This window comes from Lathyrus oleraceus, chromosome 6, assembly GCF_024323335.1.
Source record: "Lathyrus oleraceus cultivar Zhongwan6 chromosome 6, CAAS_Psat_ZW6_1.0, whole genome shotgun sequence".
NCBI lineage: Eukaryota > Viridiplantae > Streptophyta > Magnoliopsida > Fabales > Fabaceae > Lathyrus > Lathyrus oleraceus.
The window spans coordinates 236,374,169-236,394,810 of NC_066584.1; the positions used below are offsets into that span (position 1 = coordinate 236,374,169).

The following is a 20,642-nucleotide window of genomic DNA, read 5'->3' on the forward strand; positions in this document are numbered from 1 at the left end:
TTCAGTGACCACAAAAGTTTAAAGTATTTGTTTGATCAGAAAGAGCTGAATATGAGGCAGAGAAGATGGTTAGAGTTTCTGAAGGATTATGACTTTGGTTTGAATTACCATCCGGGTAAAGCAAACGTAGTGGCTGATGCATTGAGTCGAAAATCATTACATATGTCTATGTTAATGGTTAAGGAATTGGATTTAATTGAACAGTTTAGAGACTTGAGTTTGGTGTGTGAGAGTACTCACAATAGTGTTAAATTGGGAATGTTGAAGTTGACGAGTGGTATTCTGGATGAGATCAGAGAGGGTCAGAAATCTGATATGCTTTTGGTTGATAAGTTGACTCTAGTGAATCAAGGTCAAGGTGGCGAATTCAGAGTTGATGAGAATGGTATTTTGAAGTTTGGTAGTCGGGTGTGTATTCCGGATGTTACCGAGCTTAAGAAGAGTATTCTTGAGGAAGGACATCGTAGTGGTCTGAGTATTCATCCTGGAGCTACGAAGATGTATCATGATTTGAAGAAGTTATTTTGGTGGCCGGGAATGAAAAGAGAAATTGCGAGTTTTGTCTATTCTTGTTTGACTTGTCAGAAGTCAAAGATTGAGCATCAGAAGCCGTCTGGGCTAATGCAACCGTTGGCTATTCCAGAGTGGAAGTGGGATAGTATCAGTATGGATTTTGTTTCTGGTTTACCGAGGACAAGTAAGAATTTTGAAGCTATTTGGGTGATTGTTGACAGATTAACAAAGTCGGCTCATTTCATTCCGATTAGAATGGATTATCCGTTAGAAAAATTGGCTGAGTTGTATATTGAGAAGATTGTAAGTTTGCATGGTATTCCGTCGAGTATTGTTTCGGACAGAGATCCTAGATTTACATCGAAGTTCTGGGAAGGTTTGCAGAGAGCTTTGGGAACTAAGCTGAGATTGAGTTCTGCATATCATCCGCAGACTGACGGTCAGACTGAGAGGACGATTCAGTCATTAGAAGATCTTTTGAGAGCTTGTGTTTTGGAAAAAGGAGGTGGTTGGGATTGTTATTTACCGTTGATTGAGTTTACCTACAACAATAGTTTTCATTCGAGCATTGGTATGGCGCCGTTTGAAGCTTTGTATGGTAGGAGATGTCGGACACCGTTATGTTGGTGTGAGTCCGGTGAGAGTGCTGTGGTCGGACCGGAAATTGTTCAACAGACTACAGAAAAGATTAAGATGATTCAGGAGAAGATGAGGATGGCTCAGAGTCGTCAGAAGAGTTATCATGACAAGAGGAGGAAGTCACTTGAGTTTCAAGAGGGAGATCATGTGTTTCTTCGTGTTACTCCGATAACAGGTGTGGGTCGGGCTTTGAAGTCGAAGAAGTTGACACCTCGATTTATTGGTCCTTATCAGATTTTAGAGAGGATAGGAGAGGTAGCCTATCGTATCGCTTTACCGCCGTCACTTGCGAATTTGCATGAGGTTTTTCATGTGTCTCAGTTGAGGAGGTACATTCATGATCCGTCGCATGTAGTCCAAGTGGATGATGTACAGGTGAGAGATAACCTGACTATTGAAACATCGCCTATGAGGATCGAGGATCGAGAGTTGAAGCAGTTGCGGGGTAAAGAGATTGCCTTAGTGAAGGTAGCTTGGGGAGGACCAGCAGGTGGCAATGTGACTTGGGAACGGGAGAGTCAGATGAAGGAGTCCTATCCAGAGTTATTTGTTTGAGGTATGTTTTCGAGGACGAAAACTCTTTTAGTGGGGGAGAGTTGTAACACCCCAAATAAAGTAAAAGAATTATTTAATTAAGTTAATAATATATTTAATAATTTAATTAAATAAATTGAATTATTGGATTATTATTATTATTATTTTGGAATAATAATTATTTGGAAAATATATATAAGTTGGAAATAAGAGAAAGAGTCTCATTTTGGAACAGAAGGGTTTACGTGAAAAAGCAGAGAAGCATCGTGAAAGAGGAAAAGGGCAAGAGAAGGAGCAAGAGCAAAGGTTGGAGAACGGAAAAGCTTGAAGCTCGAAGAGTTGCCGGATTGTTAAGGTAAGGGGGTTTATCGTCGTTTAATGGGTATTATCGATTAACATGTAATGGGTAGTGATAAGCCGTCGATTGACCCTAATTGGGATTTAGAATGCTGAGAAATTATGTCGAATAAGTTGTATTAAAGCTGAAATTGAATTTGTGTTTGAGTGTATTGTGAATTTCTGAGCGTATAGCTTTTTACGGAAGTTGAATCGGAGGTCCGGAAGTCCTCCAACGGCGGAAAATGCGGAAACTCTGCATTCTGCCTTGTGTTAGCGCAGGAACTGCTGTTTTGTCTGCGTTAACCGGTTAACCCAGGGCGTTAACCGGTTAACACTGTTATAAATTGTGAAAAATGTTGAGTTTTGCCTGCGTTAACCGGTTAACCTATAGCGTTAACCGGTTAACACTGTTGCGTTTTGCCTGGAAGTGTAATTTTCCTGCGTTAACCGGTTAACCTATAGCGTTAACCGGTTAACACTGTTGCAGTATGTAAAAATGGTTGATTTTTATGATGTAAGTGTAATTGGTGATTGGCCTATTGTATCCAATTGTGATAAATAAATTCGTGGAGTCTATGTTGCGAAATGTTGATGCAAATATGTTGATAAGTTGTTTTTGTGGAAAATATTAAATTGTAGGCTGATGAGCCAAAGTTGAATATAAGTTGTTTTGTTGAAAATGCTGAGTTGTAGGCTGATGAGCCAAAGTTGATTTTTTTAGTTGTTGTTGCTGAAAAAGCGGTTATGTTGTCGTTGTTATTATGTTGTGGAACTTTCAAGTCGTACATGCCATATACATTCATATGCATTAAGTCGGGGCTTTCGCTCACACCACGTTGGCCTGGATTGGCAAAATTATGGGGCTTTTGCTCACACCACGTTGGCCTGGATTGGCAAAATTATGGGGCTTTTGCTCACACCACGTTGGCCTGGATTGGCAAAAATTTTAAGTTGAAAGTTGAAGGCTTATGCCTTGATGCCCACTAAACTGGCAATGATTTTAAGTTGGGAGTTTTACTCCAAATGGTACCACATGCATGAAGAGTCGAGTCTCATTTGAGTTGCATTTACGTTGTGTTTGAATATGATGTTGAGTTGCATATGCTGCTACCGAATGCATGATATGATGTGGGTGATTAACGTGTAAAGTTACTTAACATAACATGATGATTTATAATAATTGTTATGTCGATTGAGGAACTCACCCTTACAGTTATATTTTTCAGGTAACGAGCAGTGAGTTGAGTAGAAGCTAGTGCTTGAAGTCTAGAGTGGTTTTAGTGGGTCATGCTCTGATAGATGTAACATCGGGACGGGATGTTTTATTTGTTGAATAAATGTTAATTTTAAGATATTACAGATGTTGAATGTTTCTATCCGCTGCGAATTTTTAAAGAAGTGTTTATGTTGGATTAAATAATGAGCATGACTGATTTTTACGGTGAATTATGTGAAGTATTATGTGACACCCTTGGTGCATGATTACTCTGATATTGATTTATATGCTGTTGTTTTAATTAAATATTTGGGGTATTTAGAAGGGTGTTACATATCTCATGCAAAAAATCAGGGCCATAGGCCTAGGGGAAGCATGATAAATTAATTCATGAACTCAGCATGGCATAGTGTGACACATATTGTCACACTCAAATTGAATAAATCATATCTACCAATCCAGAGGTCCAAAAATCACAAATGATACATGAAAATCTCCAGGAATGTGTCAAGAATCACCATATGAAATTTCATTAATTTTGGATAATGTATGAGCATTTGGTGATTAAAATGGTAAAACATACAATTATGTCACACATGTCAAAGATCAATATACCATTCCAAAATTTTACCAGGCACAACTTACACTACTATGCCTAAAAAAAAGTAGATAAAATTTGGAAACTAACAAAAAAATCCCACCTAATTTGGACTAATAATGGATTTTTTATGAATTTTTAAAGATTTGTTAATATCATGAAATAATTATTTAATTGTTATACGAATTAATTATGGATTAATGAATTATAACAATAGCAGTAACGTGAATTAGCCTAGCCAGTCCAAAACGCGGTACAATACTTCATTAACTACGTGGCGCTGTGTGGTTGGTGGACTTAGGAGGGAAACACATTTTGAATTGGCCATGCGAATTAACAGATTGAACAGCAGAATTTTCCAGAAATTTCACGTTCTTCGCGAGCTTCAACGTATTCATCATTGCCGGATGCGGTTACGAGATTTTCTTCACCAAACGACACGAGCCTTATACCGTTCTCTCCGTCTCTCAACGTAGATCACAGTTATGGCGACGAAAATATATAAAGATCAATGTACACGAAGATCCAATCGAATGAAGTTTTACTACACAAACTTTAATCTCAAATATCTTGATGAATATTCAATGAAATCGCATGATTCGAATGCCAAACTACTCTACGTTCAACGCACTATCAAATCCATATAACAATTGCGTGAATTAATGAGTTCGAAATCTTACCTCTTGGATGAGCAGCTCGCGATTCATGATGTTTTTGGCTTCAATTCTTGAAAACAGATGAAGAATGTTGCTCAAGAAGATGATTGGTGAAGAACTTTCAGCTCGACGATGCTTGGATCATGAAGATTCGCCAATTGCCATTGATGAGTGATGCTTGGACAGTTGGTGTTCTTGCACGAATTTTGCTTTAATCTCCAAAAACAAAATCACATAATCACCTGCACATGAAGAAATCACCAAGAAATTGCCAAAACAATGGAGAATTATTGAAGAATTTGATGAAAAAGTGAATGAGAATTGTGAAATTTTTGAGAGAATTGGAGAGTTTTTGGATTGGATCTGAAAAAATGATTAGTGCTTAATGAATACAGTTACAATTATCTATTTATACCTCTCCCTAATCCAAAATTAATTAAGATTAAGCAAAATTGGAGAATTAGTGTTAATGTGCAATTTCACCACTTTTGGCCAAAATGCCCTTGGTTAATGCAGCTGATTTTTCTGTCCAAACTTGGTTCCAACAGGTCACAAATGACATTTAGAAAGTGTTGCAAAAAGCCTCATGCCAAAATTCCAAGTATTTCTCAAATTGGACCATTTTGCCCTTGGATTTTAATTAGTGCACTTGAAAAATGGCCTTTTTGCGTGAAGGCTTTTGGCAAAATGTGATGATGGATTATAAAAGTACACATTAAATGTGATTTGCTCAAAGAAAAACCATCCAATTTGGCCACTCCATGTGAGAGTTATGCCACTTTGAATTCGGGCATTTTCTGAAAATGATTGGACCATATCTTGCTAACCACACATGGGAATTTCAAGTTCTTGGACTTTTTGGAATGGTGAGATCAAGATCTTCAACTTTCATGTTGGACAAAATTCCATTTGAAGCTTGTATGATGAAGTAATCTTGAGGAGAAAAACTTTCCATTTTGGGCAGCTGAAATTACAGGTCACCTGCCATTTTTGGAAACTTTTGATCTGACCTCCAAATCTTCAACCTTGGTCTTTGATATGTCAAATGAGACTTGTATGGACATGAATGAGGCCTTTCAAACCATCTTGTATGGACATGAATGAGGCCTTTCAAACCATCTCCCACCTTCCAATTCATAAAATCAGGCACAGTTGACCACAATTGACTTTCTAGGGTTTCTGGTTGACTGAACAATGACCGATGACTTCTGAGCATCCAATCTTTGGCCAAATCACTTCACAATGATCCTTAGACCATATGAGCTTGATAAATCCACCCTAGGGCTTTGTCTCAATGAAAATAGCACATGCTTGCTTGTTTGACTGATTCTCCTGATCAGTTTGACCCAATCGGTCAGCTGAGCTTGCACTTGGGCAAATGGACAATGCAATGTTATGCAGTGGCCTATGTTATGTTATGACCTAATATGAAATGAATGTACAAAATGGTAGGGTGCAAATTTGAGGTGCTACAGCTATGAAATCAAAACTCGCTACATTGACGGGGTGACATATATTTAACTCTTTTAATATATATATATATATATATATATATATTATTGTATTATTTTAAAAGAGTAAAAATAAAAAATAATAACGGAAAAGGGTTCAGTGTAGCGGGAAAAGAAAATTCGAAGTTTGTCATCTCTGATTCTACATTTCCATTTTCAAATCTCTATCTCTCTCACAGTTCCACATTCTTTTTGAATCCGATTCAACAATGGGCTCGGTGGAGAACTATCATGTGATCGAGCTAGTCGGCGAAGGCTCCTTCGGCAAAGTCTACAAAGGGAGACGCAAGCACACTGGACAGGTTACTCCTATCTCTAAAACCAACCATTCCCACTTCCTTCCATTTTCTAACTTCTGATTTTCATTCTTCTTCGTTTTAGACTGTTGCGATGAAGTTCATAATGAAGCACGGTAAAACTGAAAAGGATATTCACAATTTGAGGCAAGAAATCGAGGTGATTCGTTAATTCATTCATAAATTTTGTTTTCGTTTTTGATTCTTTGTTTTCTCTTTGTTATCAACTCATACGTGTTAACAAATTTTTGTGTAATTTGTTATTGGAAGCCTCGATACCAATTGGGTTGCAGTAGTTAGGGCTTCTATTAATGTATGTGTAATTCGTTAAAATCATTATTAATGTTTCCGAAAAATGTAAAAATAAAAATCATAATTAATTTCGAGTTCATGGATTTGGTCTGCCATTATTGTTTGTCCTGATTAGTGATTTCCATAAATAATATGATCATTGTTCTACCAGTGATGTCATGTGTCGACCATGTCGGATATTGACGGCGGTTTTTTGTCTCTTCCACATAGATAACAATTGTTTCTAATTACTACTTATATATTGCTGTGGTAGCTGTTGACATTTGATATTCATGAATTTTGCAGATATTAAGGAAGTTGAAGCATGGAAATATTATTCAAATGCTTGATTCCTTTGAAAGCCCGCAAGAGTTTTGTGTTGTCACAGAATTCGCACAAGTAAACCATCTATATGTTCTGCCCTTTTTTCAGCTTATTGTTTGACTGATTTTGGATTTGCAGTACTCTAAATCTATGAAAGTTACCACCTTAATGGTTGATTTAAGTATGCACAACCAGCAGATAGTGGAACAAGGAAGTTTGAATCACGAGACATGCTGATCATAATTTATATTTATCAGGGCGAGCTATTTGAGATAATTGAGGATGACAAATGCCTTCCCGAAGAACAAGTTCAAGCAATTGCAAAGCAATTGGTACTTTTGTCTTAACAAAATTTAGGGGAAGAATCACAAGGATACGTGTCTTATCTTTTTGGTTTGGGTTATGCAGGTAAGAGCCTTACATTATTTGCATTCCAACCGGATCATCCATCGTGATATGAAGCCCCAAAATATCCTCATCGGTTCTGAATCTATTGTCAAGGTTGATTTAACTCTATACACCAGACATTTCTTTTTGCTTGTTGCAGGAGAAATTTGCCACACTCTGTTGTTATTGTTACGACTTATAATACACCGATTTCCTGTAAACACACTTCCTCCATGGGGGAATCACATACATGTTTTCTTTTCATCTTCTAAAGTGAAATTATATTTGTCTTCGAAATCTCTCTAAGAAGGCTAAATCAGAATGCTTGTTTCAAGTATCATGACTATATTTTCAGGAATATATGGGTAGGGAATGTGTATTCCCATGTTTATTACAAAGCTGCAAAATTTGCATTCCATGAGTATGAATGATTCTCATGAAAGAAGTAACTTACACATTCCTATGGTTTTGTTCTCAAGGGAGGGGTTGGGAAACAAGATTCCCATGGGGGAATGAAATTTGTGTAACAACCTCTATACCCCACAAATAATTCCGTGTAATGTTGAAAGTGTTACCCAAACACTTTTTTTTTGAAAAATACCTAGGAATAAGAATCCCATCATTGTTAACGTGGGGAAGTTATTTCAAGGAATGAAATTGAATATAATGTACATCTCTTGATAGTTGATAAGTTAATTCAAACACTCATCATATTAATTTTTAATCATACTCACTGATGGTATGGCTTTCATTTCTAGTTTTCTTTAAGTACAATTGATCACAATCTGATTTATATATATTTTCTGAATATCCAATAGCTTTGTGATTTTGGGTTTGCACGTGCAATGTCCACAAACACAGTTGTTTTGCGATCTATAAAAGGTTTGGCTCATTAGAACACAATTTAATGGCTTTTAATCTCAATTGTAGTAATGTAGCTTGTGTGTAGCTGCTTGTATTATGAGGAACAGAATTTGTTTTATGTTTTTCAGGCACTCCATTATACATGGCTCCAGAACTTGTCCGGGAACAACCTTACAACCACACAGTAGATTTATGGTCTCTTGGTGTTATATTGTATGTTGAATATCTCTATCTAGTTTTATATGCATCTAATAACTCATTTACTGGTATTCAGTTATTCATTTGGAGATGGTAGTTATCAATGTAAATAAGGCCTAATGTCTTGATATCAGATGCCTTTACATGATTTAAGTTGGCCATTCATTTTCTCACAAACCAAATAGACCCTAATTTTATTTATAGTTTATTTTCTATTTGCATTAAATTTATTTTTTCTAACATCATATTCTCTACCAAACTTCGTAATTGTGGTAACTCAAACTCTGCCTTTCCCATTTTTAGTGATGGACCAGACCTGTTGCAATTTGCAAGTGTTTTGATTGATGACATTATCTAACTATTAGTTATATAGCAAGTGTTGTTTAAACATGGCTTTCACACTCTCAATGTTCTTTGTTATTCACATTGAATTGAAGCCTGCTTTTTTATGCCTATAACAGGTACGAGTTATTTGTAGGCCAACCACCATTTTACACAAATTATGTTTATACTCTCGTCAGGCGCATTGTTAACGTACATTTTTCAATCGGACAAGATTTGTTATACAATCACTTATGTTATTTTACTGAAGGATTGACTATTCACTAATTGAATAATCCAGGATCCGGTTAAATATCCTGATAGCATGACTCCAAATTTCAAAAGCTTTTTAAAGGGTTTGCTTAACAAGGTTGTTCACTACTGACCATTTCTCATTTTCATTTCTACCTTGTGAGATTTTACTTTAACCACAATGAATTCATTCACTTTGATTTCCAAAATTTATTCTAAGCAGGCACCCGAAAGTCGACTAACTTGGCCTGCGCTTCTTGAACACCCATTTGTTAAAGAAACTAACAACGAAATTGAGGCCAGGGTAGGTATACTAAACTTTAATCCAGATAATTCAGCATTGGGCAAAGATGCACATTGGAATCGTAACACAATTGAGTATTCTCAGTTAATTAGTTTAGTAAAATATGGATCGAACTACTTCAGGAACGGCATGAGATAAGTTGTTCGCCAAAGGACAGCGATACAACACAGGGGGTCGAAAGAAAAATTATTCAAACTTCAACAGGTTCAGCAACTTCTAGTATTGCAGGCCGATAGTACCTACTCTACTATTATGTATCAATAAATTGTCTATTAGATTTCTCCACATTTTCCCCCTTTCACTTAATATGATAATCTACCTTTGTCACAGAACGCACAACAGGTTTAGTGGAGCATATTGCTTCACCACTTCAGAATGAAACTCAGTTAAATGGTCCTAACATGAAAAAAACCAATTCTAAAGTGCTTGACGAGTCTCCTGGATTTTCAAATCAAAATGATGTAGTAGAGTCAGGTTTGTCGTCTCTCTTTTATTCCATTCTAATGCTTATTTGTATGTAAATATTTTTTTGGTTGTAACTTGTTAGAAGACATCTAACCCTTTTTACATATTTCTGAATATTGGCTGCATTCTTAAAATAAATTCAAATTAATCTTAAAATTAGAAATATTTTTACTCCAAATACTCATGAGAGGTTCAGTTATTGTCTCTTTGCATTTTATTTTAAGGGGAAATACTTTTAACTATAAAGTGCTTTTTCAGTCTACTCTTGAAAATCTATGAAGTGCTCCAACTACACATGTATTTACTGTTTTAAACATTTACTAAAATTTAAATAATATGATCTCGTAATTGATTTAAATTTAATAGGGTATTATTGATTTTGGTTTGTAATTATGGTTTGGTCTACCTTACATGCATGCTTATATGAAGGGAGGTAGCATGTATACTCCATTTCAAATGAAGGGATTGAAAACTATTGTTGACTCAGTGCTATCTACATTTGCATTACATACAACATTGAGTCCAAAAGAACTAGTGACTACAAATTGAAAATTTCTTAGTAGTTGAAGGAGCAGGAGCTCATGTGTGATGGAAATCAAGGGCGGTCATCTCTTAATCATAGCATGGCACAAGTCCTGGATTGAACATTGTATGGACAATTTTACAAATCAAAATCAAAACAAATAGAATATATAATAAAACAAAGGTATACTGAAAATGGGTTGGGGATAAACAGTGACAGCTTAGGAAGTTATAAATTAAATTAGGATTATATGGGGGTGGGAGGGGTAGCTCAATTTGTTTAAGCTAGTTGAGCTAAGGGTTAAAGGAGTTGGAGGTCATGGGTTCAAACTGTCAACAGAATTATTGGCAATAATTAGTTAATTATTAGAAATAATTCTGTTGAGATTGTACATTTATTTGTAATAGTTATTCTCTTAATTAACATAATTACCTGTAAATGTATCTATGATAGTTTAGCTAATTTAGTGGGTTGAAATTCAACCTGACAGCTTGTAACTACACTATTTATATTATAGATCAGAATGGAAAACATATACAGTTTTTTGAACAAATATTTCTGAGTTAACATGGTATCAGCCTAGGTTAAAATCCAAGAACCTAGTCTGTTTTTTTTTCACGATCTTGTTTCACTTTTATTCCTGTTCTCGTTTTTTCTCTTGTTTTTCGTTCAATTCCTCGTTCTTGTTCAATTCCTATTTCCATAGCTCCATGTCTACCGAAAAGCATGAAGTCCTGTTGGTTCGTCTTAATGGCAAAAACTACTAAATTTGGGCATTCCATTTCGAGATTTTCGTCACAGGAAAAGATTTGTGGGGTCATGTCAATGGCAACATTCCAGCCCCTGACAAAGACAAAGATAAAGTTGCACATGCCAAATGGATAGTCAAAGATGCTCAAGTCATGTCCTGGGTCCTAGGTTCTGTTAATCCCAACATTGTCCTAAATCTTCGACCTTACAAAACAGCAGCCACAATGTGAAATTATTTGAAGAAAGTTTACAATCAGAACAACGCCGCTCGAAGATTCCAGCTTGAACACGACATAGCTCTCTTTAAACAAGATAGTCTCTCCATCTCTGATTTTTACTCTCAATTCATGAATCTGTGGGTTGAATACACTGATATAGTTTATGCAGACTTGGCTTCTGAAAGTCTAAGTTTTGTACAATCTGTTCATGAAACTACTAAACGAGATCAATTTCTTATGAAATTGAGATCCTAGTTTGAAGGCATTCAATCCAATCTCATGCTTAGAAACCCTGTACCATCATTGGATGCGTGTTTCAATGATCTGTTACGTGAAGAACAACGTCTCCTTACGCAGTCTAACATTGAAGATAAAAAATTATCTACTGTTCTAGTGGCATATGTAACAAGAGGAAAATCAAAAAGTCATGACACGAGTGCTGTTCAATGTTTTTGTTGCAAGCAATTGGGACATTATGCTTCAAACTGCCCAATTTTTTTTTTGCAACTATTGCAAAAAAGATGGACATATTCTTAAGGAATCCCCAATAAGGCCACCAAAGAGAAATGTCACAGTTTTTACAGCCTCGGTTGATTCATCTATTCCTAACAATTCAGCCAATTCAACACCGATTCAACAAAATGCTTATACTACTACTTCAACGGTGACCCCTGAAATGGTTCAACAAATGATCGTTTCAGCATTCTTTGCTCTACGATTCTCAGGTAAATCCTCTTCCTCTTGGTACTTTGATTCGGGGACTTCCAACCACATATGACCAGCAATGCCCAATTTCTTACTAATATCAAAAAATATTTTGGAAATCTCAAGATACATACGGCTGATGGAAATCAATTGCCTATCACAGTCATTGGTGATATTTCTTCATCTCTAACAAATGTTTTTATCTCTCCTGGTCTCACTAGTAATCTCATTTCAGTTGGTCAATTAGTCGAGAATGATTGTCAAGTACAATTCTCACAATCTGGTTGTCTTGTGCAGGACCAACAATCAGGGAAGATAATCGCGAAGGGGCCTAAAGTTGGACGTCTTTTTCCAATTCAGTTCTCACTACCTCTAAGTCTTTCTTTACCTTTAATTTCGTGTAACTCTGCTATTGTTGATTACCAAGTGTGGCATAAGCGTCTTGGACATCCAAACGCAAATGCACTTCATGACTTGCTAAAATCTAATTTTCTTGGAAATAAACACATTCCTTCTCTTAATTCTATTCATTTTGATTGTATTCCTTGTAAGTTTGGTAAAAGTAAAATTTTGCCTTTTCCAGCACATCAGTCTAATGTAACCCAACTTTTTGATATCATCCACAATGATGTTTGGGGCATGGCACCGATTTTATCTCATGCTAATTACAAATATTTTGTAACTTTTATTGATGATTATAGTCGTTTCATGTGGGTCTATTTTTTGCGATCAAAAGATGAAGTCTTTTCCACTTTCAAATTTTTTCATGCTTATGTTCAGACCCAATTTTCTTCAAAAATAAAAATATTGCGCTTTGACAATGGAGGGGAATACATGTCACATTCATTTCAGGAATATTTGCAATCCAATGGAATTATATCTCAAAGGTCATGCCCCTCAACTCCACAACAAAATGGAGTAGCGGAGAGAAAAAAACTGCCATTTGCTCGATGTTGTCCGCACCCTTTTGTTGGAGTCTCATGTGCCTTCACGATTTTGGTGTGAAGCCCTTTCTACCGCTGACCATCTTATAAACAGAATGCCATCTCCATCAATAGGTAACGAATCCCCTTTCATTCGGTTATATGGTCACCCACCAAATTATTCCACTCTTTGTATCTTCGGTTGCGTGTGTTATGTTCTTCTTACTCCACAAGAACGCACCAAGCTCACTGCACAATTAGTTGAATGTGCTTTTCTCGGATATTCTCCTCATCAAAAGGGCTTTCTATGTTATGAGCCTAACCTTCGTAGGATTCGTGTATCTAGAAATGTCATTTTTCTAGAAAATATATATTTTTTTGCATCACATCATGACCTCGTCTCTTCTCCCATTTCTGTTTTGCCATTGTTTTCTAACTCTCATTCAGGTCAACAATCTTCTAAACCTCTCTTGACTTACAAAAGACGTACTGTCACTCAAAATCAACCAATGGATGGGCCCCCTCAAGATATTTCCTTGGTTGCTGGTCCAGTAGAAGAAGAATCAGAACTAGCTCCTCTACGACGTAACTTGCGCGATAAAAAGCCCCCAGAAAGGTATATCAATTGCATGACAACATCTTTATCTTCGATTCCTATTCCTTCATCTTATAAACAGGCCATGGAGAATGATTGTTGGCAGAAAGCTATTGAAACAGAATTCCTTGCCCTGGAAGAAAATCAAACTTGGGATATAGTGCCATGTCCCTCATCGGTTAAACCTTTAGGCAATAAGTTTATGTTCTCCATAAAGCTGCGTTCAGATGGATCCATAGATCGATACAAGGCTCGTTTAGTTGTGCTTGGAAATAAGCAAGAATATGGACTTGACTATGAGGAGATGTTTTCTCCGGTTGCCAAGATGACAGCCGTACGCACTATTCTTGCTATTGCTGCGTCACAAGCTTGACCACTACATCAAATAGATGTTAAAAACGCATTCCGCCACGGTGATCTTCAGGAGGAAGTTTACATCAAACTTCCTAATGGTATGCCTACACCTTCACCTAATACTATTTGCAAACTAAAACGCTCTTTATATGGATTGAAACAGGCACCAAGAGTTTGGTTTGAAAAGTTTCGATCGACACTACTTGGTTTTGAATCAATCAAAGTCAGTATGATCCATCTTTTTTCCTACAAAGGACTCCTAGAGGCATAATGGTGCTTCTTGTTTATGTGGATGACATTGTCGTGACAGGTTCTGATCAAGATGTTATTTCTAGAATCAAACACTTGCTGCATTCAACTTTTCAAATGAAAGAGTTAGGCTATCTCACTTATTTGTTGGGTTTGGAGGTGCATTATCATCATGAGGGTGTTTTTCTAAATCAACAAAAGTATATTCAAGACTTGGCCCAACTAGCTGGACTCACAAATGCAACCCTTGTAGACACTCCCATGGAAGTTAATGTTAAATATAGAAGAGATGAAGGTGACCTTCTTGATGATCCCACTAAATATCGCAAATTGGTAGGAAGTCTTATCTATGTAACTATCACTCGCCCAAATATTTCTTTCGCTGTACACACAGTTAGTAAGTTCATGCAAGCTCCACGACATTTCCATCTTTCAGCGGTACAACGAATCATTAGATACCTCTTTGGCACCCCAAAGCGTGGTTTATTTTTTCCTGTTGATTCATCAATCAAACTCCAAGCATATAGTGATGCTGATTGAGCTGGATGTCCAGATACAAGAAAATCTACTACCGGCTGGTGTATGTTCCTAGGGAATGCTCCTATTTCATGGAAATGTAAGAAACAAGATTCAGTCTCAAAGTCGTCCACTGAAGCAGAATATCGCGCAATGTCTGCCACTTGTTCTGAAATAATATGGTTGCGTGGTCTTCTTACTGAGCTTGGATTCTCTCAACAACAACCAACTCCGCTTCATGCTGACAATACCAGTGCCATTCAAATTGCAGCAAATCCAATTTACCATAAGCGGACGAAACACATCGAAGTTGATTGTCACTCTATTCGGGAAGTCTATGATAGAAGAGTTATCTATCTACCACATGTCTCAACATCTGTTCAAATAGCTGACATTTTCACTAAAACCTTGACACGTCAGTGACACAATTTTTTGCTTGGCAAATTGATGCTTGTAGATTTACCAGCATCAATTTGAGGGGGGATGTCAACAAAATTATTGGTAATAATTAGCTATTATTAGAAATGATTCTGTTGAGATTGTACATTTATTTGTAATAGTTATTCTCTTAATTAACATAATTAGTTGTAAATGTACCTAGGACAGTTTAGCTAATTTAGTGGGTTTAAATTCAACCTGACAGCTTGTAACTATACTATTTATATCATACATCAGAATGGAAAATATATACAGTTTTTTGAATAAATCTTTCTGAGTTAACACAAACCAACTAACAATTTGCCATTAAAAAAAGCGGATTATGTGTAGTATGTTTACCTTTATGAGAGGCTTTAGGCAGTCATTATAAGGTTTAGGAATGACTTTGATACCATTAATCACATATCACAAAATCCAGCTGTTGGGTGAAGATATATAACTGGTTTTTATATTATCAGATACAGTATTTTGTATATACCCATGCATGCCCTTAGCATTTACTAATTCTAACGTGAATGGTCAAACTCATGTATTCTAATTACTCAGCCTATACTCAAGCCAGAACATAAGTGTTGATCATTCTTAACTTGGAAATATAAAAAAGTTTAGCAGCAGCTTTCCATTCTTCACAAACAGGTAGAATGAATCAGCGCTGCATCTGTTTTCTAATGACATGACAATTAATCTCAGCTGTAAACCAGATGTTGCATCAAACTGATCCTGGCCAATAAATATATACTAATCCTGGCCTAAATAGATAAGGCGTCATTCTCATACATATTCTTACTAATACTAGCGAATGCATGCAACGTGTCACAATTACAAATTTATACAGTATGGCACTTGCAAGTGCTTTCTACAGTCAAGATTGCACTTCTTTCCGTATCCTTTAATTTGAATGAATGTATTAGTTGTGTCATAGCTTTTGCTGTTTAGAATTGGAAATGACACTTTCACGAACCACACATAATGTCTAACGGTCAATTAAATCCAAAATATAAAAATATTCGTGCATCTGGCCCATGGTTCCTTTGTACTGGTCCTTGTGATAATTGGGAAAAGAATGGCATGATACTCCTTAACAAGATTGAATCAGATAATTCTGCATATTAAGCTAAAGCCTCCTAAAACTTTCTCTCCTTTTGTGTAGAACTGAAATCAATGAATAATGGACGTAAGAATCAGATTAGTGCACATTTAGGGATTTTATTGACTTTAGTATGGAGTCAAATTGCAGTTTTGCTCTTTTTGCTTTGCAAAGTGAATTCTCAAATATATCCTTTAACACACATAAACACACATATACATTATCATTATTAGTATACTCTTTATCTTACATAAACACCTGGATTGATGTGATTGTGAATGACTCTGAGCAGGCTGCCAAAGACTGGACAGACTTGAAAGTAACTCTCAAACTGTCGAAGGTGCAAAAGTAATTGGTCAAGACAATGAAGCATTGGGATTTGTTCTGCAACCTCTGAAAAGATGGTCGAAGGGATCTCAAAATATTTGCAGGTATGTTTGTGAGGCAGACTCAAAAACTTTGATTTTGCATTTGGTCTCCTCATGAATTCCACTTAAAATTGAATTGGTTTTAATGTCTTGAGCTTACTCAACATTATTGAATATTTTTATTTAATGAGATTTTGTTCATTATCTTATAGGGAACCTTCTTTTGACTTCAACGCCCTACTAAGTTTTTTGTTTTATTTCAAAATTATTTATCTCTGAAGTCTTCTTTTATAATCTACAGTGATCAAGATCTTCCTGCTTCAAACCAGTCATTAAGAATTCTCTCAAAACTAGTTGCTGCCGGTGTCTTCAGTTCTACTGGGCAAATAGACGAGCTCATAAGCGAGCTTCTTTTGTTTAGCAGATCTGTTGTATCAACGAAATCTGCTGAAGTTTTTGACCTGTTAACAAAGGTACGTCACTTACGCATTTAATCCTGTTGATATTTGTAAATATATAGTGTTAAAAGAATATATGTATATAGAATAGTCCCACATCGACTATATCATGTAATTAGTTGTAATCTCTATCTATATAATAATGTCTCCGTAGTGCTTTTCAAAACACACGGTTTATTCAAATGCCTCTTAGTCTCTTGAATTTCAACATGGTATCCAGAGTCTATTGAGAGACAACCCTATACCGTGCTTTACACGGTTGATCCACTATCTTCCGGTGAGAAAAATTTCTGACAAACCGTGTCATCACTCTGGTTTGTTTTTCTATACCGTGCTTTACACGGTTGATCCACTATCTTCCGGTGAGAAAAATTTCTGACAAACCGTGTCATCACTCTGGTTTGTTTTTCTGACATTAGATTTTCGTCAACCTTCGTCCACCACCACCTCCTGCCATCGATTCTGGCGATTTCCGGCAAACCACCCCTGCAAATAGGAGCGTTTTCCCCGATCCGACCCACCCTCAGTACCACGCCTCCAAACACCCCACCACGCGCCGTCTACACCTCCGCGTGTGGGATTCAGGCGTCACCATTTGAAGCGCGCGTACCAGCGCGTCTGACGTCGTTTTCCTGCACCGTTTTTCGCTGTCCCGGTCGTCTCTCTGCCCGGTTCCAAACCGGGCATCAGTTTTTATTTCCGACTCACCGAAAGTGTGCTACAAATCTGCCCTTCGTGTGATATTCCGCTTTTGTCACTTTCACCACGTGACTCAGTTTTTCGTTAGGCTTCCAGATCTGTCCTCCGATATTTTTCCCATCTGCAAAAATACAATTTTTTGATATTTTCAAACTATGGGAGACTCATTTACAAATGTTCCGCTTATCCTATGTGAAAAACTAACCGGAACAACTAATTATAACATATGGGCTGATGCTGTCAAGATGTGGTTTCACGGTCAAGGATTTGAAGATCACCTAACCACAAAATTGGATGTTGTTGCCGCCGAAAAACTCACTAAATGGAAACAAACCGATGCCTCTCTATGCATTGTGTTATGGTATTCCATAGCACCTAATCTCCAAGCACAATATCAAGCCTTCACCACTTGCTATGAGGTATGGGAAAAAACTACGAAAGTCTTCTCCGACGATGTTCATTGTCTATACAATGTCATCCTCAAACTCAACTCTCTGAAGTTGGGGAATATGGATTTGCAAGCTTATCTGAGTAAGCTTGATGCCTTGAAAGCAAATTACGCAACCCTATTGCCTTACACAAAAGACGCAACAACTCATGCCGAACAACAAAGTAAGTTTTTCATGATCATGACACTTATCGGACTATCATCAGAACTCGAGTCCGTTCGTAACCAAATTTTATTCGGTACGACTGTTCCTAACTATGACACAGTTAGTGAACCTGTTGCGCTTGACTACACCTCATGCTTTTTGTCCGGTCTCCCCTCCATCTATTGTTGCCCGACCCCCTGACACATTTGCCATTGCGTCCCTTGGCAACAACCAAAATCACTTTCGAGGGGGGTCATCCAACTCCAAACCTCGTCCCAAGTGTGACCATTGTAACCGGCTTGGGCATACTATTGACCGTTGCTAGAAGTTGCATGGAAAACCTCCCCGCCAGGTGAATGCAACTCAAATAGGTCATTCTGACACTCTGCAAACCTCACCTTCTCTTCAGAGCTCTACACCAAGCTACGATGATTTTCTCAGGTGGTGTCAGACTAATCAGAACTCTGGTTCCACGGCTTCGGTTGCACACACTGATAATTCGTCTGTTTGCTTCTCTCAATCATCTCCTTTTGACCCTTGGGTCCTTGATTCTGGTGCGTCTGATCATGTTACTGGTAATAAAGGTCTTATCTCTTCTCTCTCTACCTCTGATTTCTTACCTAGTATATCTGCTGCAAATGATTCTCAAACCCGACCCCAAGAGATTGGTACTGTTCAAATTCTACCATCTCTTTCTCTCTATTACTTCTGTTCTATATGTACCTAATTGCCTATTTAATTTACTTTCAGTCAGTCGTTTAACTCGTCCCCTTGATTGTTCTATCACCTTTACTAACAGTAATGCTATCCTGCAGGATCGGAGTTCGGGACAGACGATTGGCATCGGATGTGAGTCTCAAGGCCTCTACTACTTCTCTGCGTCATCTACCACATGCTCAACAACAGATTCTCCTCTCACTATACATGCGCAGTTAGGTCATCCATGTCTTCCCAAATTACAAAAGTTGGTGCCTAGTTTAACAAAATTATCTAATTTACATTATGAGTCTTGTCAGTTAGGGAAACATACCTGTAGTCACTTTCCCGATCGAGTCAATAAACGGGTTTCGTCCCCTTTTGCTTTCACTCCGATGTTTGGGGTCCCTCGCGTACTGTTTTTACTTTTGAGTCTAGGTATTTTGTAACATTTATTGATAATTTTTCATGGTGCACTTGGTTATTTTTAATGAAGAATAAATCTGAATTATTTTCTATTTTTGAACAATTCTATCGAGAAATAAAAATCCAATTTGGTTTGTCTATTCGTACCTTAAGAAGTGACAATGCCCGTGAATATTTTTATCCCAACAATTTCAAACTTTTATGTCATCCAATGGTATTCTGCACCAAACATCTTGCCCTCATACACCTCAACAAAACGGGGTAGCCGAACACAAAAATCGGCATCTCGTAGAAACCACTCGGATCCTACTTCTCCATGGTAATGTTCCACTCTGGTTTAGGGGAGATGCTATGCTCACGACATATTACCTTATAAATGGCATGCCCTTAATAATAAAACCCCTCATTCAATCCTTTTTCCACACTCTCACCTTCACCCAATTCCTCCTCGAGTCTTTGGGTCTACATGTTTTGTACACAATCTCTCCCCAGGACTTGATAAACTATCAACTCGATCATTAAAGTGTCTTTCTTGGTTATCATCGATCCTAAAAAGATTATCATTGCTATTCACCTACTCTACAACGATACCTCGTATTGGCCGATGTTACCTTCTTCGAGTCTGTTCCATATTTCGAGTCCAACCAAGCAACTCTGGAACCCCTTCAGGAAAGTACTCCCACACCTCTTTCGAAAGTCCCATCTGCCATTGTCCCCAATCATTCTAGGGAACCTGACCCTAACCCCCCAATTTCTCGCCCACTTCAAACATATCACCGTCGTCAACTAACATCTGTCGCACCTGTCCCTGAGGTCATATCTATCCCTGAGGTCGTACCTTTCCTTGAGGTCATTGCAGACTCTCCTCGGACGCTCTCGCCATCACCGGATCCGATCCTGCAACCTGAGTTCAATCTTCCGATTGCCCTTCGAAAAGGTATACGTTAAACACGAAATTCTTCTCCACATTATATTGATCTATGTTATTATCGTCTTTCCCCTTTGTAGTATACTTGTTTGTTTTCTTTGTCTTCTGTTTCTATTCCTAAAACTCCAGGTGAAACATTATCTCATCCTGAGTGGAGGCAAACAATGATTGATGAAATGTGTGCTCTTCAAAGCGGTGGTACCTGGGAACTGGTTTCTCTACCCCCTGAGAAATCTTTAGTAGGTTGTCGTTGGCTTTATACAGTGAAGGTTGGCCCAAATGGTAAGATTGATCGATTTAAAGCTTGCTTGGTAGGCAAAGGATAAACTCAGATTTTTGGGTTGGATTATAGTGATACCTTCTCGCCTATAGCCAAGATGACATCTGTTCGACTTATTCTAGCCATTG

The 20,642-nt window shown here is 37.4% G+C and overlaps 1 protein-coding gene across 3 annotated transcripts in view; it reads left to right on the forward strand.

The window, feature by feature from the left end:
- Positions 1-20,642, forward strand: part of LOC127098514 (serine/threonine-protein kinase TIO) — a 116,831-nt gene that overhangs the window by 85,652 nt on the left and 10,537 nt on the right. Inside the window, exons 1-14 of one of the 3 annotated variants that reach the window (XM_051037121.1) lie at positions 6,099-6,308; positions 6,388-6,462; positions 6,900-6,992; positions 7,175-7,249; positions 7,326-7,418; positions 8,123-8,186; positions 8,297-8,381; positions 8,828-8,900; positions 8,989-9,057; positions 9,163-9,243; positions 9,366-9,447; positions 9,574-9,717; positions 16,359-16,497; positions 16,736-16,907. In XM_051037121.1, coding sequence (XP_050893078.1) covers positions 6,216-6,308; positions 6,388-6,462; positions 6,900-6,992; positions 7,175-7,249; positions 7,326-7,418; positions 8,123-8,186; positions 8,297-8,381; positions 8,828-8,900; positions 8,989-9,057; positions 9,163-9,243; positions 9,366-9,447; positions 9,574-9,717; positions 16,359-16,497; positions 16,736-16,907 — 1,338 coding nt within the window. In that variant the 5' untranslated portion in view covers positions 6,099-6,215. Of the gene's footprint in view, positions 1-6,098; positions 6,309-6,387; positions 6,463-6,899; positions 6,993-7,174; positions 7,250-7,325; positions 7,419-8,122; positions 8,187-8,296; positions 8,382-8,827; positions 8,901-8,988; positions 9,058-9,162; positions 9,244-9,365; positions 9,448-9,573; positions 9,718-16,358; positions 16,498-16,735; positions 16,908-20,642 lie in introns of those variants that run through there. The other 2 variants (XM_051037123.1, XM_051037125.1) reach the window with 2 other exon arrangements.